This window comes from Lonchura striata, chromosome 28 (genome assembly GCF_050655825.1).
Source record: "Lonchura striata isolate lonStrDom1 chromosome 28, ASM5065582v1, whole genome shotgun sequence".
In the NCBI taxonomy this organism is placed as follows: domain Eukaryota; kingdom Metazoa; phylum Chordata; class Aves; order Passeriformes; family Estrildidae; genus Lonchura; species Lonchura striata.
The window spans coordinates 2,429,344-2,450,942 of record NC_140730.1 but is presented as its reverse complement, the minus strand read 5'-3'; the positions used below and the strand labels follow the sequence as shown (position 1 = coordinate 2,450,942).

Below are 21,599 nucleotides of genomic sequence, written 5' to 3'. Positions count from 1 at the left end.
GGGAATTGATTAGGCTGGACTTTTTGGCTCCTGTCCAATTGGGTGTCCTTAAGTTTGAGGTGAAGTCCCCAAGGTCCTAAGGTGAAGTCCCCAAGGTCCTATGAGGTGTCTTTTAACCAAATTGAGAAACTTCTGTGCGTTTTTCCTTTTGAAGGGGACAAAGGGTAACCTGTGGGCACATTCCTACAGGGCGGGCAGTACCTTGGGGGCCGTATCCCTGCTGCCAGGTCGGAGGGGGCTGCCCTGCCCAGCCGTTGGCAGCGCTTGGCATGATCCTGCTTCCCCACTGGCTGGCCCCCGGCGGCCCCGGGGTTTGGCTCTTGCTGTCGCGGGGCTCAGCACGCTTCACCTCCACCTGAACAAAGAGAGAGGCAGCGCTCAGCGGGGCTGGGGCGGCCCCGCGCCCCCCGGCCCCTCACACACACCCGCAGTTACACTTAAGACTACACTTAGCAGCTTATATGACTTATGTCTAAGTACTTAATTATTAAAACTTAAGGCCGGTAATTTACAATGTTTCTCAGGTACAGTGTAGGTGATGGTAAGGCATTACAAGTCCTACTGTTGAGGGATTCCGAGAAAAGCATCCTACAGATCGCTTCGGTCTCGTTGGCTTTAATCTTAAAACAGCAGTACCCTCTTACAGCAGCTCTGCACTTAAACCAGCAGAATCTTGGACAATAATGACAGACTGATTTCATGTTCGAGGCAGGAGATAAGAAGATGATGTTTTCACTTTAAAAAAAACCAGAATTTTGAGTGAAGAGGCTGCTCTGAAAAAGGGTACTAATGCTTTAACCAAATATGTTTGGGGTCCATTTGGAAGTGACAGTTTAACCCACCCAATCTAACTACAATTTCAGCTCTGCTCATACCTGAGAAACACACATTTTTTGAGATTTTTTTTTTTGTATTGTTGTCTTTTTTTTTTAAACTTAAGATTTTATTTAAATGTCTAATGGAAGATAAAGACTTACCTTCCCCAGGCTAACGCTTAAAGAATCTCAGTTAACTCAAACAATGTCAGAGGGAATGGATGTGATAAGAGAATCTTACATTACATCTAACAAAAAAGTAAACAAACATGCAAGTAATAAAAATGGACAGTTGAGTCAATAAGAAGCAATCTTCATACTGTGTTAAGTCAGTGACAAAACCCCTCCTGTTTTAAAAATCAGTAACCACAGTGCTTAACTTATTTCATTCCAAGATAAAATGTCCTAGTGTTCCCAGCCATGGAGTAAATGCATTTGACCTACTTAAAATAAGCTGCACATTCAACATAAACCTCTCAAAAAAAAAAAAAAAATCCAGTTCTGATTTAATGAAACCCTCTCAGCACTTGCTGAATTTGAGGCTTTTTTTTTTTTTTTCATTTCATGATTAATTTTAATGGGTGCCAGAGTACAAAGAAAATAAATCTCTATCATCAATGGGCCTGAGTAGTATGGAAAATAAAGTATTCAGAATTCTTCCTGCCATGTCTTAAAAGCCATTCATGTTGGAGAACAAACAGGAAACAGGCACAAGGCAAGGACAAAGCCCCCCGCAGCCCCCCTGCCAATGCCCCAAGGACATGAGACATGACAGTAACCAAATCTCTGTCAGCTCAAGGCCCTTCCAGAGAGGAACCAAGGGAATTTTTCAAAGGACTCAAATTAATGAGTCTTAACACATTTGCCTTGAGGGAATTCGGTTATTGCTTACAAAAGCAGAGGCCTTCTTGCAATTTTAATTTTTTCCCCCTCCTTTCAACAACATATGGATTCATTTCAGCAATACCTTTTTAATTACCAAAAAGACAGAGATACCATTTTTAAAGCAGGCATGATTAGGCAGTGAAGGAGAGAGCAGGGGATCTGGAGCTCATTAATCCTTGTGGAAGAATCCCATTAATTTTTCAGTGCACACTTGGAAGCAGGGAACTGTCAAAGTGAGGACTGAAAATTCCCTGTGCAATAGGGATGTTCAAATTCCACACCTGTCTAGAGCCCACGTTACCCCAAGAACTGAGGCAACTCTATTAATCTGAGCTAAAAATCCCTGAATCCTGATTTTTTTTTTTTTTTTTTTTTTGGTCACTGAAAGTGGCAGAGGGGAAGGGCAAAAATCAATTATTTCAGTTAGGAATTGGGTTTGTTGGGGAACACTGAGAACTCCAAGTCCCAGTGCTGTGTCAGCAGCAATGAGGTGACATCCGGAGGCTCACCATCCTCTCCCAGCACCTCGTGGATGTTTATCCTTTGTTCCCATTTGGATCTGCTGCTTTGGGGGATCAGCTCCCACTTTAAGGGCTTGCTGAAGGCAATTCCAAGGGCAGATCAGGGAATGTTGGGGATACAGGTGATCCTTACACACCCCTGTGTGATTTACTGCACCTGCTCACACCTGAGAGCATCACACCAAGAACTGATGGTTTGGATCTCACAAGCTCATTTCTCTGTTCCCATTATCAGGAAAACACCCAGCCCTCCACCCCAAAACAAGTTCACAGGAATTAAAGGCATTATTACACTGCAAAATGAACCAGAACTCCACTGATATGCCGAGTGTGTCCCCTGCTAGCCAAGGAACAGCTTATGAAATACCAGCACATAAAAGACTTCAAAGACAATTAAAAACTCACACAACGCAATAATTTAAGGAATGCAAGAATCTTCTGTGTCACCATGAACTCCCTTACTTCAAGTTTAACAGTTTTAACATTTAGTTTAAAATCTGGATATACTGTGCAAGGACTTAAATTTACCAGAATTTCCTGTGGTTCATTTTTCTTTAAATTACTGTTTTCCTTATATTTAAAACTTGGGTGTCCTGCAACAATTTATTTGGCTTTTAGGTTTGTTTTTTTTTTTTTTCTCCCTATCTAAGCCCCATTTGCTGACAACACAGTATGAAGATGAAACAACCAGAGGTCACTTAACTGCATTGTGGTTAAATACTATATAGAGTACGTGGGTTGGTATCAAAGTTTCACAGTAAGTGACCCAATTTTTTAAAAAAACCAATCCTTCAGGATGTTTTTTTTTTCCTCCCTTTTTCTTTTAAAGTTTAAGATTATATAAAGCAGATCATCTGACACCACCTCGAGATTTGAGTATCGAGTACACATCTGAAGGAGTGGTATCTTAAACCAAGCCTTGAAGAACTCAGATTTCACTGGGATTCTGTTTTTCCAACAGAAAAATCACGGATTTCTCTCCTGGCACCACAGCAGTGCTCCAAGCAGAGGCAGTGAGCACCAGTTCACCCCGGTGATGAGGATCCCAGTCCATCTGCTCAGCCAGAGCAGCCCCCAGGTCTGTACACACAAGGCCTCACCCCAAGCAGAGCCCACAGCCTGAACCCTCAGGCTTCCAAGCCCTCCCTCCCCCAGGCTGCCCCCATCCTAACTGCCCTTCTCCAGCAAACTCAGACTTTCCCCACCTCCATGGATAAAGCCTTGAATTTGGACATTTGGACTGCTGTGCTCTCCCATCAACCATTAAGTTGGATTCCCCAGTGAAATCGCTCGTTACCCAAGACTTGGTTCTTTCTTAAGGTAAAATAAAACTACAACTACACACTTTTTTGCCCATGATGTCGTGAAAATGCATGTTGACAGCCTGGTCCACTGATTGTTCGTCCTCGAAAGTAATAAATCCAAAACCTAGCCAACGACGAAGAGTGAATCAAGGTAGCAGGGTGTTGTGACACAAAACAGGATGATGAACAGTATTAGGGGCAGACCAAGGGTTCAAGCAGGGGTTTCAGATAACGACACTTGTGTTCAATTGGCAAAAACTCTGAGGAAATTGCAATGGATACTTCCTGTGAAGAGGCTTTAGTGCCTCGTCTCGATTGCGCGCATGCAGCTTCGAACTGAGCTTGTTAACCGGCTTTTAATTTGATTTTATTCCTCATCCACCTACCAGGAAATGGAAAAAAACTGCTAAAATCAAAATATTTGTGGGACAGCAGATTGAAGTCAAGCAACTTTGCTGCTCCTCCCTTTGGTTCAGCCTACCTTCCCAAGGAAAACCTATCATATATCCCTGTTCCCCAAAGCTGCAAAGCAACTTCCTCCCAATCCCTTAGCCCAGCTTCCAGTTAGGGAATATTTTCCGTAGAAAAGAAAGTTAGTTTTGAAATGTAGCTGTTAAAGCATGAGAAATTTTACCACTCCATGGATGAATGAGAAGCTTCAGATACTAACAACCTACATCAGAGGTTCTCAAGTTTTCCACACCTTGGAGAAAAAGCAGGGAACAGGCATTACTCCTTCCCAACAAGGCAGCCCCTGTGAGGTGTTGCTCACACAGAACGTGGTGCTGCTGCCACGTCCTGAGTCTGTTTAATTTCTTTTATTTCCTGTTGGTTTCCTTTTGAACACCCACACAACATCCCAGCCCTTTTTGCCCCCCAGCTGGTGGCTCATTCCCTTCCACCTGACCACACAGCCCTGGCTGCTGGCAGCTCAGCTGGATCCAGCAGCTTTTGATGCTTGGAGGAAACTCTGGGAAAGGAGGCAAAGCTCCCCTTTTGGAGGTCACTCTGAGAACCACTGCACATAGGTTGTAGCTGCTGACACAGCCGAGAGAGTGGCAAAATAGTGGTTAATCCCCCAGGACAAGGCGGCTGCTTCATGCCATGCCCCACTGGCTGCTGGTGGGGACAACCCAGGGCAGGGAGGGACACATGCAGTACAGGAATTGTGCCATTCTTTGGATTAGCTACGGAGGGGAGGAAAGGGGGGAGAGCAATAGAAGTTAGAAAAGAAACCCGAGGTGCGGCGTGGGAAGCGTTTATGGAACATGGATGCAGTTCTGCTTTTCTGAAACCCAAGATTTCCCCCTTGGTTTGCGTTTTGCTTTGCAGCTAGTGCTGACAGCAGCCAAATCTTGCTCTAAAGCGTTACAGAATACAGATCTAGCACAGGAATGTCTCTCCACGCTTATCCAACTGCGTTGGGTAAGCCCAAAGAGGCCTAGTGTAGAGAAAGTTTATATATATATATATATATAAAAATACACAAAGATACAGGCCAAAATAGATTCCAGCAGGTCAAATTCTGCTGTCAGCAACAAGAGCAAAAGACATCACTAAAATAAACTGAAAATAAAAAGGAAAAAACTTGGCATTTCCCACACACAAGAGACTGGCAGTATAAACGAAGTTTTGTGGAGCTGTGATGAAAGCAGCCTCGAAGCTGAGAGCAGCATTTCATCACAATATATTTGTCTGAGTTAACCAGAAATCCGAGTGTTGGAGCCAAAGGAAAAGTGTTTGTATTTAAATCACGTTTAGTATTCCAGCCTTTGTCTAAAAAGAGACGGGGAAGAAAAACAATGGATTCCATCTGGATGTGAAGGTTGTTGTTGAATTTGATTCCAAAGCTAAAGGAGGGGAACAGATTGTGGGATGGGGTTGGAGGGGTGGAACAGGGAGAGCAAGAGGTCATTGAGAAAAGCAATAAATAGATTTTTAAAAGGGAATTTAAAAGGGTCAGACAGCACAAGATAAGGAAGAATAAAGAAATCAGAGTAACACAGCAGAACTCCAAGGTGAAGTTTTAAGCAGAAGTGATGAAACCCACCACCTTCAGCTTTAGTTTTTGAAGGACAGGACTCTGTTACAGGCTGGAGAAATGAACTGCATCCAGCAGGAATCCAAGAGGACCAGACCAGACTGACAGAGTTGTCTGCAGCCAAGGGAGGAGGAGAACAGACAGAGCAAGAACCTGGAAATCCCTTCCCAGCTGTTGGCTTGGCCATGAACAGGAGGCAGGAGAAGCTGAGACTGCACCAAAGCCACCTTGTTCCTTCAGAGATGTGACATGGCTGCTGTGCTTGGGGCTGTGGGAAGAGGTTGGATGGGGCAGAGCTGGCAGGAGCAGGTAGGACTGGGAGGAAGCAAAGAGCACGTGCATACCTGACCCCAGTCAGCTCCTCAAGGACATCACCTGAGAATTTGGTGCCTCCCGAGGAGCTGGAGTTGCCACAGGGATTAGGAACAGGGATCATTTCCCCTCCTCCTACCAGTAAACCAGTGTGCACTTCCACAGGAAGGGTGGTAAAGTGAATGGGAAAAGGCAAAATTCAGAAGGGTCTGAGAAGAGATGGCACTGAGTTGGCCTCTGGAATTTTATCTACAATCATGAAAAGGATACGGGGACAGAGCAGCAAGAGAACACAGAGAGAAGGCAAGAGAAAACGTGTTCTGGGATGCACAACCAGGAGTACCCAATACAAACTCGAGGAATTTTTCCTAGCACCCCCCAGGGACTGCCAAGGCCATTTTGGGAGATGACTGTTAGTCAGCAGACTAAAAAAAGCCTGGAACAGCACAGATACACAAGGCAGAGAGACAGGATCCAAGAAGTGCTTAAGAAGTCTGATGAATTAGGGGAGGAAGTTTTCTGTGGGTGGAGACCTTTCCCCGACCTGGCACTTGTGCTTAGCACCCCAAGCCCTCCTTTGCCTGTTTTGCTTTTAGTAGAGCTTGAAGCAGAGAAGCCATTAATTGAGACAGGATTAATCCAGACCAGGCATGATGTTTAAGTACCTTTTGCACAGAGGCTGCAAGGCTGGGATTAAATATTGCAAAGATAGAGATGATACAATAATTACTGAAATATTTCAGAACTTCAGCCCCAAATTACATTTGAATGCCAGTGCCTTTGTCTCCTCTATCCAAAACCAGCTGCTCTAAAGCATTGAAACAGATGAATTTATGTGCTGCTTAAATCAAAGGTATCTGCTGGGAGAAGATTAGGAGAGCTAAAGCAAGAAAACAAAAAAACAAATATATTGAAACTTCGTTTACACTCCAATAAAAGACAAAGCCCGTCCCTCCTCTGACTGCGGAACTGGCCTGTACCTCTGTGATAAATTATCACCTAGAGAGAAGAAATCTAAAGAGATATCGTTAATCACAGTCAAACAATTCACAGAGAGAAAAGAAACAAAAAAAAGAACTTACTTAACATTACCATACTTTACTATGAAACACTTAAATATGTCACTAAGGATGTATGTCTAAATTAAAAATAAAACTAAGACTTAACAGCTTAATAAATATGAAGTGAAGAATATATTTCTTAATAATGAGGCAGAAGAGAAATGAAAAGTTCAGATGGCAAACTATTCTCTAGCATGTCCAACATGCTACAGGGTGGAAGCACAGCTAAGCTTCACGTGCCAAAATATTGCCTCTTCCTTGGCAAACAAATGGTGGATGGAAAGGGACGTGGGTGACATGGAATTGCTTCATATTTTGACCAAAGGTTCCCACCTTGATTCAATATCTAGTGAATCTTCCAGGTTTTTGGGGTTTTTTTCCCCTCCCCACTTAAAAAATAATCTAATATACAGGGATTGTATATCCCAATTGAAAATATACATACATATATATATTTTAGAATTATTTTGTGATGTTTAAGTAGAGCTTTTCTTTAATTTGAGGTGAAGCCACTTAACCAAAACAAAAAGCAGGTGATGGATGGATTCTGCCCTGTCTCGTGCTCTGGCTGGAGCACCCCACATGCACTTACAGACCCAACGTACCTTTCATGTGGAACAGGAGGAAAATCTACTTATTTTTTCCCCCTCTAAAGTACCTTAAGCCACAGGAGTGGCTCGAGAATCAAATTTCATTCAACTATAAAAAAAAAAACCAACCCATCAATGAGCATGAAACATCTGAGCTGAAATGCACAGAACCAAGTGAAGCTGGAGATGAAGAGTCTTAGACTTGAAGTGATGTTTGCCCAGCGAGTTATTCTTTTTCCTGAGGCAACATAGGGGGAAAAAAAAAAAATCTACCTTTTCTGATGGTGTGAAATAGTTTGCCATCTGACTATAGGAGAGTATGAAGAAATTTCAAGGACAAACTAGATCAGCCTTTACCTCGGGGCCTCTGTTTCTCTGCGTCATAGATCATTACAACTTCAGTGACCTGGAAGAGAGAAGGGAAATTCTACTCCCTGTGCTACAAGGGGAGGGCTGGAACAGTCACCACCAGCTGGTTCCTGCTCTCTACCCACAAAGCACAAGCCAAGTGCAGCCATCATCCCAGCAACAGCACAAAAACAGGGAATATTGCTCTTCCTGGGAGTTTAGAAAGCCTGAGCTCATCTCTATTGTCTCATCACAACTGACATTTTAATTTAACATTGAGATGTTGCACTGTTTGTACCCACTCTATGGCCTATTACACACCCCAAAGGTTTGTTTTCCAACAATTAATCACTGTAGCTTTTTAACACATGATTTTCCCCATTTTTAACCAATTTCACTTTCGCCATGAAAAGCAGCTTGAGCTGCAGGCACCTCTAGGAACATGCAGCTCTGATTGAATTACTGGAGCACCAGAGAGGCCCAGAGCACCAGTTAAACCAATGCTTTAAACAGCTTTACAAAACCCTTCTAAGTTCTGGATGAGCAGTATCAGCGTGATTTTAACCTAAAAAAAGAAAAAATGGAAATTGCAAGCTGTTCAAAGGCTTCAGGATTATTCTTCTCGGAATGAGCACCACAGTGAGCTGCAATTTAAACAAAACCTGATGTGTAATGTTTATGTCAACATTAAAACAGCTGAAAGGAACTGCTCTGAAATCTCTCAGATGCAGGAAAGTGGTCACAAAATGAGTGTGATTTTGTGAAATTGCATCTTCAAGACAATCTCAGGATATTTTTACTCGCGAGTAAAAATTAGTTTAGTCTGACACAATTTTATCTCTACTTACAGCTGGAAAACATTTGTGTTTGAGTTGCTGCACTCACTTGAGCACATCCTACTGGATGCTCCCAGCTGGGCTGGGGGATCCACATGGGGATGATGCCATGGGACAATCAGTGCCAGACCTGTCCCTCCCCTGGTCCATCTGGATCCTCTTCACCCTGGCCTTAATGCCCCAGCAATTACCAGGGCTGAACATCAGTGCCTGCCTTGGGCTCTTCACTCTCGTGGCCACAAAACATTTGTGAGACTCCACTGCTCCAAAGGGACTCGTTACAACTCCAGGAAGATTTTCTGATTTCTATACTAGGAGTAAAGTGCTACTACTTACTTTTAAGGGCACTTACAGTTGTGGCTGTTGCCTTCTACACCTGCAGGACATACCCTGTATCTCCCCAGCATCCAGGGCACAGCTGGAAAGCCAAGTCTGTGAGGAAGAGCCTTTGGAAACTACATCCCACAGCCGTGGAACGTGCTGCCTGTTTTTAGTATTAATCAACTGCAGCATTTGAAGCTAAGGAAACAGTTGTTAACTGTTGCTTTTTTGTGTTTTTAAATAATTATCTTAATGGAATTTTAAACACTGATTTAACTTGATAAATTTAAGAATTTGTTTCTCAATAAATCCTTTGCTGCCACTAAGAAATGTCAGAAAAAGGTTATTGAAAAAAGTATCAAAAACTACACTAAATGCCAATCAAGTTCATTTTACCAGCACACTCCTGAATTTAACTCATGCAATCTTTAACTTCTTCAAACTTATTCACAGCTGGATTATTTAATTCAGTAGTTTATCATATGTCCCCACTTCCTTGAGGGCATGAGAGCTGGGATAAATGGGAATTAAAACTAGATAAAAACTAACTAAAAAAAAAAAAAAAGAAAAAAAAAAGAGAGAGAGAAGATACAGTCATTTCAGTCCAAGGTAACAAACTGAATTAAAGAAGGTGCATGAGGAGCAGTTTGTTTCAGAATTGAGGTTCTAGGGACATCAGAACTGAGATTCTAGATGGTTTGAAAGCAGCTACTGCTCCCCAAACAATGGCAGGAGATCCAAATTTAACCTACCTGTACACATAGTCAAATACCAGGATCTTAAAATTTAGCCTATTGAGAGACTCGCTGTTCCCAAAAAATAATCAGCAGACATTTTTAACTACCCAGCTGAAAGTTATCAAGAGAAAGGGGGGTGGGGGTGGAAATAATAAGAATAAAAACAATCATTCATAAGGCACCTCAGGAGTTTTTGGAAGAAGGGACAGAACAATGCATCAGGTAGACTTAAACACGAGGAGACAGAAGCAGCAAAGTGAATTCCACATGAGCAGCAGGTTCTGCCAAGGGACATTTCCAGATGATGAATGTTCACTACAGCTTCTCACCAAATGATCCAGGTGCCACTCCAGCAATTTGTCCAGATTACCCCCAGATTTGACAGCTTGAGGAAAGTGAGAGGAGGCAGCAGGGAGGGGAGGCACCTTCCCCCCCAGGACTCACCACTCCGAACTTCTTGAAGTATTCCCTGAGCTCTGTCTCGCCACAGTTATGAGGAATCCCACCAACAAAAATTTTATTGGATTTATTGTTATCGCTCCTGGATCCTTTCTGCTAAATCAAGGAGGAGAAAATTCAATCAGAAGAACAATAAGGGTGGCTGCTTCTATCATTTTACACCGAACCATGAACAATGGGCTCTGGCAGGCTGAGAGGAGAGCTCCAGCCTTGAAGTCTCCCAGGCATGAAAGGGAAGCACGTTCTGAGCTCAGAGGTTCAGTGTCCCCTGTTCTTCGGAGGACCAGGAACGCAGGGCCTGTGTTCTGAGCCACTGACTCATTCTAAACTGAAATCTGGTGAAGCTGCAGGGTGTGGAGTGGGCTGGAACAGCATCAGCCCTGCCAGTGCCCTTCCAGACACTGCTCTCAAATCTGAACAACTCCACTAAAAGCATCACTAAGAGCTTAGGAAACACCACACCCAAACTGACACTGCTCTGCACAGAGCCTCCCCATGGAAATCTAAATTAAGGACACTTTTTGAAACGAAATTTCCACTCGAGTTCTGCATACAGACTTCTGCCTTTAAAACACGGATATAATCCAAAAGAATTCAAGAGGATAGACAGGGATCTCTCCTTACCCATCCCTCCTTTGGCCGTGTCCGCTCCGGCTGCATCCCCCGAGGTGTGCATGGCTTTGGATCAATCTGGAAGAAGTTCCAGCTTGGTCAGACCTCAGCATGCAGAATTTTGCTCTAAAAGTTACGTTTGTGGCAGCTGAACCCAGCCCTGCTGACATGCAGCTCCTCAGAGCTCAAAGCAATACAAGCCACGGAGTTAAGAGCTGCCTTACAAGAAATCATTTAAACTAACAACCAGGTTAACTCTGACACTCTGCAAAAAAGGAGCCAGAATCTGAAGCAAATCTTTGAATCTGGTGCAGGAAAGAAAATAACACAAAAGCAACTTACATTTCGGCCATCTAACGTATGAGGTCTGCTGGCCAGCACTGTTCCCACACAGTTGGGATCTTTAAATTTGACAAATCCAAATCCTCGAGATTGATTTGTTGTTTTGTCTTTCATTATTACACAGTCTACAACTTCTCCATACTGGGAGAAGTAGCTACGAAGAGTTTCTGTCAAAGAAAAAAAAGCAAGTATTAAACAGAGCCAAATATTAACAACACCAGACTGTGTTTGTAATTATGAGACAACAGATCAGCAAATATGGAAAACAGCTTCAAATTCATCTTTTGAAAATTATCACATCTTACTTCCTGTAAACAAATGGCAGACAACAGTTTATTTCCACTCATACAAATGGAAAACAGTAGGAAAGTGATTATAAGAAGGGTTGTCTGTTGAGCTGACAAAAACTTCAGCACCGAACAATATAAACCTAGAAGAATTAACATATAAAAATATATTTATATAATCATATAGCTGAGCTGTCTCTACAGAAAGTTTTATTAATTAGCAGAGGAGGAGGCTCAGCCCAACCTCCTCACCACAGCAATGCCTGTTGAGAGCTCCTGGCTGGGTTTTCACCGTGGCCCAACACCTGCAACACACGTTGCTCACCTTGCGTCGTGCTCCAGTCCAGGCCACCCACGAACAGCTTCCTGCAAACAAAACACAGGGCAGGTTTAGGGGCTACAGCAGATGCTCCAACTTATTCAAGGCACAGCTCAGTTCTTCTGGACAGGATCTCCAACACGCCCTGCAAAGCTGGCGCCATACTCAAAGCCGCTGATTGAAGCAAACCCTTCATGCCTGCTCTCTGCTCCTCCCTCGCTCACCACAAAACACTCACTTGGCTGCCAGCACCTTCTCGTGGGGTGAAAGCCAAAGCAGAACTGCCACGCTCAGGCCTGAGACAGAAGTCAAACCTGTGCAGCAGGTACTAAATAACAGAGCAGCACTAATCCAGCAGCAGTTGTGAAACCATTGTACAACCCAGTTTCGAGATGGTGCCCAGCAGGTGAGAAAGTCATGGCCAAACCCCAAAATAAACTGCTTAAAACTGATTCAACTCTTTCTCTGCAAAGAACACCCAAATCTGCAGGGTTTCCTGTCCCAGCACGCCCAACAACCTGGGTGGGTGCTACAGGAGCTCCATGCCAGGCTGCCAGCTCTGCAGCTCTTTATCAGCTCCTGGGTGTGACAAAACTTCCAGCAGTCATTTACTCAGTAATTAAAGGTTGGTTAGAGACACCTCAACACCTGGCCCGTGTCAGTACTGAGAACCAACCCCAAAAAACACCCTCATAGCTGTCTGCAGCTTCATCCTGAGGAGCAGCATCAAGCTCTGCTCTCTGGGAGCAGGGGCAGGACCCAGGGAACAGCTGGAGCTGTGTCAGGGAGGTTCAAGCTGGGTATCAGGAAAGGTTCTTCCCCCTGAGGTGCTGGCACTGCCCAGGCTCCCCAGGGAATGGTCCCAGCCCCAAGGCTGCCAGAGCTCCAGGAGAATTTGGACAGCGCTCTCAGGGACAGGATGGGATTTTTGGGGTGTCTCTGCAAGGCTTTGATGATCCTTGGGCTTCCCTTCCTGCTCAGGAGATTGTGTGATTCTGTGAAAAACTCTGCTGTTAACAGCTCCATAGCTCTGCACAGACAAGCACTGGGATAGTTTATTTTTGGGGGATGCCCTCAGGTTCTCCATCGGACCTCAAAAAGAATAAACAACTTCTTGCTTTGTCTTCTCCTCACCTTCACCTATACCTGAGTACAGCTGAGGGTGGTGGGAATTCCTGCATCCTCATTTACATGGGCAAAGTTGAATTTCTCCTAACAAAAAAACCAAACTGAACGTCCTCTAAGCTGCTCTTTTCAGGAGCAGGTAATGGCAGAGAGCCCAGTCAGCCCCCAAGTAAGAGCTGCAGGTGCACTGGGAGTACCAGGGAAGTGAAAGCCTTGCAACTGGAAGTTCCTGTGGAGCAGGGCAGCTCACTGACAAAACCTGTCACTGAGCCTGTCCCTTTCCACTTTGAATCACTTCTCTGTGACAGGACATCATGTCAGGACCCTTCTGCACCAGCCAAAGTGACAAAATTCAACACCACCCAGCACCTACGAGCCTGGTTCCATGGAGGCAAATTCTGTTCCTTAGTTACAAGCCGAGACGTGACACGAGTCTTGTCTTTCACAGAAACAGACCAACTGTTATGCACTGATCAAAGCCTCTCCTTGAGCAGGCAGCGAACAACAGAGCTGGTGCCACAGGAGGCCACGAGAGCCCCCAGTGTCACAGCAGCCCAAGGACGTGCCAGCCCTCCTGCCCTCCCCTCTCTCAGAGCAGGTCTGTTTTCTGCAGGCATGGTCGGGATGACGAGGTTTCCCTCAAGGGTTGGAAAAGTGCCCCAGCTCCCTCTGGCAGCGCGCTGGCTCCTGGCACGGGCTCAGGGCCTTGCTCAACAGCAACAGGTTCTGGGACCAGCCAGGCTTCGCCAAGGTGGCTGCACCATCCCGGTGGCTGCCACAACTGTCCCCCGGCCACCTTCCCTCTCCACACACAGGACACAAACCCCTCCGCTGTGCTGTTATTTTTAGGGAAAATAAGCAACTCTAATTTCCTAATAGCAAAGTAAAACCAGCTGATCTACTGTTATATTCACAATAAAGTTTTGACATGTGTTAGCGACATTTTCTTCACCGACCACATTTGAGGTTATGGTTTGTTTTTGGGTGTTTTTAACTAAATTTGATGACTTGGTATAAAAGATTAATTGATTTTACATCCTTGTAGAAGTACCAGCTGTGTTCTCAGAGAACACCAAGCTGTCTGCGGGGAGGGAGGTCACTGAAACCTTCCAATTCCACCATGAATTATTTGTAGTCGCCCTACATGGACTGAAACAGCAAAGCTGGGCAGCTCAAGGCCAGCTGCAGCAGCTCTGTGGAAATCCACAGCCCTGGTTTACACACAGGCTGTGAAATACCAAAAGCCAGGAATCCTCTGCCTTGGGATCCTCCGTGGTTTGAAGACACTGAGCAGGGCCAAAGGTCACAAAAATCCAGATGTGGTATGGTACAGGATAGCTGTGAGGCAGGATGGGTGTGTGAGTGCTCCTGCCTCCATGCTCACCTGCATCACCAGCCCTTTTCCAACCAAGGTCTTGCCCACACTCAATCCCAGAAAACTTTTGGCCCTAACAGTTTATGGGCTGGCAGTTATTAAATTCATAGAATCGTATAAAATTGATATAATATCCTGAGTTGGAATGGATCCAAGAGCACTGACACCCCAGCAATCCCACCCTGGGCATCCCTGCAGCGCTGTCCAAACTCTCCTGCAGCTCTGGCAGCCTCGGGTCTGGCACCATTCCCTGAGGAGCCTGAGCAGTGTCAACACCCTGGGGGGAAGAACCTTTCCTGATCTCCAACCTGAACCTCCCCAGGCACAGCTCCAGCACTGGGTCCTGCCCTGCTCCCAGAGAGCAGAGGTTGCTGCTGCCCCTTGGGAAGAAGCTGCAGGCCCTGCTGAGTCTCCCCTCATGTTCTTCAGTGTTTTCAGCTCACACGTGCTGACACCACCCCAAAGCCCACACCTCCATAAAGCTCCGAGCTTACAGACTGGAGGACACTGCAGTCCATCCCCGCTGGAATGCAGAGCCACTCCAGCACAGGTAGGTGACAGCACAAACACCAGCCTGGCTTTTGGGCCAGTGAGTCTCTCCACCAGCAGCAGCGAGTTCCTCACAGGTGCAACACCCCTGAAGCAGCAGAATTCCCCACAGGGATCACCTCAGGAGCAGAAAGTGGCATAATGACTCCTCAGAAGCTGCAGCTGTATAATAAATTTTAACCAAGTGTTCTGCCTCGCTACTTCCTGGGAGAATTTTCATTGCTAATGTATTCTTTCTTGCCATAAACATACTTCCTGCTGGATCAAATCAACTCAAGATTAGTAAAAAAAGCATGTACAGGTATTTTAAAAACACCAAAAGCACGAACTCTACATAAATAATGTGGGGTTTGATTAATAGCTCTGATCAACACCTCAGCACAGCCCCCAATAGCTGCAGGACAAAAGGATCAAGATCAGCACTTTTCTTCATCCAAACCAGCCCCAAGTATTAATTAATTACTACAAATAACACTCACAAGGCCCCTGACTACCCATGCCAACACACCTGCAAGACTTACAGCTTCCTTAGGTGTTTTATCTGCAAATCTCTACCTAGAAAAGCAGCTGAATTCATGACTTCCCATCCAGACTTGCCTCTCACAATAGCTTTAAACCAGAGCTTCCTCTCGAGGGCTGGAGCAGCTGAGTTTGTTCTACGCTCTCATCTTCCCTCTGAGTGCTTTTGGGGGAGGAGAATAGAGAAAATTTCCTCTCTGATTAACCCCCAATTCCTCCCAATGTGATTACAGCTCTGAAGGATCTGTGACTGGGAACAAACTCTTGCGACAGCCCAGCCTGCTCAGGAGGGGAGCTGATGATATTCCACGGAATAACCTGGAGCCTGGCACTCACCTACAGCTCGGGAACTCAGACCTGATCAGGTCTCTCACAAAACACCAAACAGTGATTAAGGCCCAGGAGCAAAAAAAAAAAAAGGCAGTTTCAGAGCAAAAACCACTTATTTAAACAAGACTCATGCAACGTGTACTGGAATTGGATCATCTCTAAGGTCCCTTCCAACCCAAACCATTTCAATGTGATATTCCAACCACTTATCCTGCCTCCTGTACTTTTAGGATTTACAAATTAAGAACATGCAGTAAATAAGCAGCTTACAAAGCAGTGCAAGCAGCACGGGACACAAGTGTTTCTAGTTTCAAATAAGGTGACCAATCCTGATGGGCAAATACCATGACAAAACTTGCATTGGAAGAACCAGCCAAGGATTTTTTAAATTTGGATTTTGCTGCTTTGAGTTCTACCATGCCCAAGCCTGCAGCCTGATAATTTCAATGTCACCAGGGTACAACTCTCAAGCAGAATAATACTGAGTGCAACTGGATGATTTCTAAGGTCCCTTCCACCTCACTATGATTCTAAAAGCAAGCCAGAAGAACCAGACCAGTGTCAGGTTTTCGGTTTGAAGCCCCAAAACCCCCGGGAACGGTTAAAACCGGGACTTTCCTGCTGGAACACATCCCGGGCAGAGGACAGCAGAGGGAAGCTCGGGAGGGCAGCCCTGCGGGGAACAGGGAGGGGAGGAGAAGCTCCTGGTGCCGCCTTTGTCCCACCACCTTCTCCTCCTTCCACCACAAACCCCTCGGGGTGCCTGATGAGTCAACAGAACAAAGTTCCCAGCGGGGTCACAGGATCACAAAACAGACCCTTCAAGGACCATCGAGTCCAATTCCCGGCCCTGCCCAGAACTCTTCAACAATCCTACCCTGTCCCTGGGAGCGCTGTCCAAGCGCTCCTGGAGTTCTGGCAGCCTCGGGGCCGTGAGCGTTCCCTGGGGAGCGTAGTCAGTGCCCAGCACCCTCTGAGGGAAAAAAACCTTTCCCTGATCTCCAACCTAAACCTCCCCGGACACAGTTCCAGCCGTTCCCTCTGGCTTTGTCACTAGTGCCAGAGAGCAGAGATCGGGAGCTGCCACTCTGCTTCCCCTAACAAGGAAGTTTTAGACTGCGAGGAGATCTCCCCTCAGACTCCTCCAGGCTGAACACACCAAGTAACCTCAGCCGCTCCTCCTTGAGGCTTCCCCGCAAGGCGTTTCACCACGTCCGCTGCCCTCCTTTGGACGCCAACACCTCAGTATCATTCTTATACTGTGGCGCCTAAAACTGCACGCAGGACTCAAGGTGAGGCCGCACCAGCAAAGCGGGACAATCCTCCACCATACACCGGCGTCTTGTCTCCGCGTCAGGTGACACGAAGGGACGCGAGGGGACTCGAGGCGGGCGGCGGGGACGCGGTGCGGGCGGGAGGGCGGCGGGGACTCGAGGCGGGCGCGGGAAGCGGCGCGGGCGGGCGCGGGAAGCGGCGCGGGCGGGTGACCTTGGGCGCGCGCACCTGCCGCAGCCCCGCGCGCGCGCCGGTCACGTGACGGGGGGGTTGTGCGCGCCCTCACGGCCCCAACATGGCGGGACCCGCCCCCCCCCACCACAGCACCCCCGGCCCGGGACCGGCTGCGCCTTAATGCCCCCTCCCCGGCCCGGGATCCGTCCCCACTCAGCCCCCCGGCCCGGGGGAGCCTCGGCCCGCGGGAGCCGCTGCTGAGGTTGCGGGAAAAGGTGACCGAACCCCGCACCATCGTCCCAGCGCGCTGCCCTTCCCCTTCCTCTCACCCGATCTCGTCGGCGCCTCCCACGCTGTTCATGGCGGCGACTCCTCCGGGGCCGCGCCCGGCTCTTCCCTCCGGTGGCGGCGGTGCCAGCGGCGGGTCGTGGGGCCGCGGGCGGGCGCTCCCGGCCGTGTCCCGGTTCCCGTGTTCCCGGTTCCCCCCCCCGCCGCCGCCCCCGGCCCGGCCCCCCCCGCCGCGCGCTCGCGCTCCCTCAGCGCCGCCGCTGCGCGCGCACCCGCCCCTCGCTACGGGGTCTCCGGGGCCGCGCCCTGGGAGGGGCAGAGAGGGGCGTGGCCGCGCGCGCGCGCGGGGGCCGGCGGGAAGGGCAGTCCGCGCGGGGGGGCGGGGCCTCCGTGGGGGGCGGGGCCTCCGTGGGGTCCCACTGCCCACCCCGGGGGTCCCACTGTCCATCCCCAGGTCCCAGTGCCCACCCGGGGGTCTCACTGCCCATCCCGGGGTCCCACTGCCCATCCTGGGGGTCCCATTGCCCACCCCGGGGTCCCATTGCCTATCCCGGGGTCCCACTGCCCATCCTGGGGGTCCCATTGCCCACCCTGGGGGTCCCACTGCCCATCCCGGGGTCCCACTGCCCATCCTGAGGGTCCCACTGCCCACCCCGGGGTCCCACTGCCCATCCTGGGGGTCCCACTGCCCACCCCGGGGTCCCACTGCCCATCCTGGGGGTCCCACTGCCCACCCCTGGGTCCCACTGCCCATCCTGGGGGTTCCACTGCCCACCCCGGGCATCCCACTGCCCACCCAGGGGTCCCATTGCCCATCCCGGAGGTCCCATTGCCCACCCGGGGGTCCCGTTGCCCATCCGGGGGTCCCGTTGCCCATCCGGGGGTCCCATTGCCCACCCGGGGGTCCCATTGCCCACCCCGGGGTCCCACTGCCCATCCTGGGGGTCCCATTGCCCACCCCGGGGGTCCCACTGCCCATCCCGGGGTCCCATTGCCCATCCCGGGCGTCCCACTGCCCACCCCGGGGTCCCATTGCCCACCCGGGGGTCCCGTTGCCCATCCGGGGGTCCCACTGCCCATCCTACACCACCTGCAGCCCCCTGGGACCCTCTCTCCGGCCTTGCCCTGGTGACCACCCAGGACACCCTGGTTACCCCCCAAGAACCCCCGGTGACCCCCAGGACCCCCCGGTGACCCCCAGGACCCCCCGGTGACCCCTAGGACACCCTGGTGACCCCCAGGCCACTCCAGTGACCCCCAGGCCAGGACACCCCGGTGACCCCCAGGACCCCCTGTGACCCCCAGGACCCCCCCGGTGACCCGCAGCCTGGCAGCCCCGGCCCGCCCCGTTCCCGATAAGGGTTCACGTTCTCGATAAGGGCTCGCAGTCCCCGGAGGGGCCCCAGCTGGCCGTGCACACTCAGCACTTTCCAGCAGCGTTATTTAAAGCCGGCCAACAGCCCAGTGTCCCTTTTCTTTCCCTCCCCCTGCTCGGCCCGTGCAGCTGGACTTTCCTCCTGCAGCCATGAGCTCCGGAGCGGCGGCAGGGCCGATCTTCGCCGAGGGCGAGGACTGCCGGGCGGCCTGGAGGGAAGCCACGGCGGGCTACGACGAGCCCGACGCGCACCTGGAGATCCTGGGCAAGCCGGTGATGGAGCGCTGGGAGACGCCCTACATGCACTCGCTGGCCGCCGTGGCCGCGTCCAAGGGTAACGGGGACCCCGCGGGCTCCAGGACGTGCTGGGGGTCTCCAAAAGCAGCTGGTGTGGGGGAGATGTTCTGCTGGGGGACCCCGCTGTGTGTGGCCCCCCGTTGTATGTGGCCCCCATGCAGTGACAGGGGCAGCAGGGCCATGGTGGCACTTGCGTCCTTGTGTTGGGGTGACGCGTTGTTGAAAGGGGATGGGGACATGGGGAGAGGATGCGGCCACCTCCCATCCAGGCCCTGCTGATTTTGGGGGTTTTTCCGTGGTAAAGGGAGGGTTGGACATAGTTTGTTCTCCCATGCAGTGACAGGGGCAGCAGGGCCATGGTGGCACTTGTGTCCTTGTGTTGGGGTGACGCGTTCTTGAAAGGGGATGGGGACGTGGGGAGGGGATGCAGCCACCTCCCATCCAGGCCCTGCTGGTTTTGGGGGTTTTTCCGTGGCAGAGGGAGGGTTGGATGTTGTTTGTTCTCACTGGGATCAGCTTGGGGGGAGTTTGTTGGGGGGCAAAGGGGCAGCAGGTGACAGAGACAGGGGGGCAGCTGGAGGGACAGCAGGTGACAGGGACATGGGGCTGCTTCCAGCTTCTCCCCTCAGTGCCAGTGGCACCATGTGCTCCCACCCCACACCCGAAGAGCCCAGTCTGGGGGAAGAAGGGGTCAGAATTCATGCATGGGGGTGTTTGAGGCAGAGAAAACCGCCAGCTGTGCGTGCTGGTTCTACCTGCAGGCGGCCGCGTGCTGGAGGTGGGGTTTGGGATGGCCATCGCCGCCTCCAAGGTGCAGCAGCTTGGCCTCGACGAGCACTGGATCATCGAGTGCAACGAGGGCGTTTTCCGGCGGCTGGAGCAGTGGGCCGAGGCACAGCCACACAAGGTCAGGGCAGGGTGGGCCGTGCCGGGCTTGGGGGGCTGCCTGCAGCCCCCCAGCTCACCCCGCTGCCCCCCACCCGCAGGTGGTGCCCCTGAAGGGGCTGTGGGAGGACGTGGTGCCAACGCTGCCGGATGGGCACTTCAGTGGTGAGCCGGGGCTGGGGGGGACCCCGCTGCAGAGAGGGGGTGCAGCAAAGCCCAGGACATGCCTGAGCCATGGAAAGGGGGTGCAGGTGGAGCCCACGTCCCCCGTGGGGCTGGGACAGGGCACAGCTGTGTCCCTGGGGAAATGGATCCTTGTCTTGGGGCCATCGCAGCGCTGCCTTCCGGGGCTCAGAGACACGGGGGCAAACTGCAATGGGAACATAACAATACCAGGCCACGAAGGGGGATTTTCCTGGGACACAGGAGCCCCTCAGGGTCTCTCCCAGCTAACTGCGTGTCCCCGGGCAGGGATCCTGTACGACACCTACCCGCTGTCGGAGGACACCTGGCACACGCATCAGTTCAACTTCATCAAGGTGACACCTCGGCTCTGCGGGGAGGAGCAGGGGCTCGGAGGGGCAGCTGGGGCCGGGGCTGAGCGGGAGGAGCTGAGCCGGGTCCCCCGATCGATCCCCGGGGCAGGGCCATGCCTTCCGCCTGCTGCGGCCCGGAGGGGTCCTCACCTACTGCAACCTGACCTCGTGGGGGGAGCTGCTCAAGACCAGGTACAGCGACATCGAGAAGATGTTTGAGGTGAGTTGCTCCCCTCCCCGAAGCCGTGCGAGCACTCCGTGGGCAGGGAACGCCGAAGGGGAGCTCGGAGGGTTTTTCCCTGGCTGTCCCGTGTCCCTCCTCGCATGGGACACCCCAACCCACGGCTGCTCCTCCCTGCCCTCCTCTCCCGCAGGAGACCCAGGTGGGGCCGCTGCTGGAGGCAGGCTTCAGGCGGGAGAACATCAGCACCAGGGTGATGGAGCTGCAGCCGCCCCGCGAGTGCCGCTACTACTCCCACCCCAGGATGATCACCCCCACCGTCCTCAAACACTGAGGGGCCCCGGGGAGCAGGAGCTGAGGAGGAGGAGAAAAGCTCTGATCTCCTTTAAAGCCCCTGAGAGATCCAAGCTGATTCACCCAGAGGTGGGTGGAAGCTTGGGATAGATTCCAGAGGACAAAGGACAGGAAATCCCCTGCCCCAGGAGCCCCCTGCCCTGGAAGGGTCTTGTGGGCTCTGTGGAAGATCTCACCCTGCTCTGTCCCCTCAAGACTTCAAATTCTCAATTAAGCTGTAATTTCAGAGTGGGGTTCAGAGCCTCTGGCCAAACGGGCTCCAGAACCAGCCATTTCCTCTAAAAACTGCATCATTTTGAGAAATCACAGGGTGGCTTCCCACTAGAGTCAAATAATCCAAAGCAGGTGGGAGAAATGGGGCAATGTGAGGCCTTTTGAGGCATTTCAACTTCTCCTAAAGCAACTCCCAAGGGAGGTTTCCCAACATTTTCGACCAAAGCCCACGGCAGCAAATCCTGACCCCAACACCCCCTCACAGCTCAATAAATGATGTTTCCTCTCTCCCCAGAAGGGATAAAGTCCATTAAAAGGAATGAAATACCCAAA

At 50.3% G+C, this 21,599-nt stretch overlaps 2 protein-coding genes across 4 annotated transcripts in view; one reads left to right on the top strand and one right to left on the bottom strand.

The window, feature by feature from the left end:
• Positions 1 to 17,704, bottom strand: part of DAZAP1 (DAZ associated protein 1) — a 24,709-nt gene extending 7,005 nt beyond the window's left edge. Inside the window, exons 1-8 of one of the 2 annotated variants that reach the window (XM_021547970.3) lie at positions 17,467 to 17,704; positions 11,797 to 11,837; positions 11,185 to 11,351; positions 10,855 to 10,920; positions 10,216 to 10,326; positions 7,887 to 7,935; positions 3,567 to 3,649; positions 202 to 355 (exon numbers count right to left, since the gene is read on the bottom strand). In XM_021547970.3, the coding sequence (XP_021403645.1) occupies positions 202 to 355; positions 3,567 to 3,649; positions 7,887 to 7,935; positions 10,216 to 10,326; positions 10,855 to 10,920; positions 11,185 to 11,351; positions 11,797 to 11,837; positions 17,467 to 17,498 (703 nt within the window). In that variant the 5' untranslated portion in view covers positions 17,499 to 17,704. The remainder of the gene's footprint in view (positions 1 to 201; positions 356 to 3,566; positions 3,650 to 7,886; positions 7,936 to 10,215; positions 10,327 to 10,854; positions 10,921 to 11,184; positions 11,352 to 11,796; positions 11,838 to 17,466) is intronic. The other variant, XM_021547971.3, reaches the window with a different exon arrangement.
• Positions 16,505 to 21,599, top strand: GAMT (guanidinoacetate N-methyltransferase). Of its 2 annotated transcripts, XM_085562227.1 has the most exons (7): positions 16,505 to 17,045; positions 18,930 to 19,134; positions 19,859 to 20,004; positions 20,084 to 20,147; positions 20,454 to 20,521; positions 20,628 to 20,738; positions 20,893 to 21,599. In XM_085562227.1, the coding sequence occupies exons 2-7, from the start codon at positions 18,951 to 18,953 to the stop codon at positions 21,031 to 21,033; spliced, it is 714 nt and encodes a 237-aa protein (XP_085418353.1). In that variant the 5' UTR covers positions 16,505 to 17,045; positions 18,930 to 18,950; the 3' UTR covers positions 21,034 to 21,599. The 2 variants fall into 2 exon arrangements, with proteins under 2 accessions (XP_085418353.1, XP_021403643.1); XM_021547968.3 differs by lacking the exon at positions 16,505 to 17,045 and having other exon boundaries at positions 17,825 to 19,134.

Excerpts from the sequence above, each read along its gene's own strand:
- GAMT (XM_085562227.1), top strand. The coding sequence starts at position 18,951 with ATGAGCTCCGGAGCGGCGGCAGGGCCGATCTTCGCCGAGGGCGAGGAC. Across the intron at positions 19,135-19,858 it reads CGCCGTGGCCGCGTCCAAGG|GCGGCCGCGTGCTGGAGGTG; the intron begins GTAACGGGGACC and ends TTCTACCTGCAG. Across the intron at positions 20,148-20,453 it reads GCCGGATGGGCACTTCAGTG|GGATCCTGTACGACACCTAC; the intron begins GTGAGCCGGGGC and ends GTCCCCGGGCAG.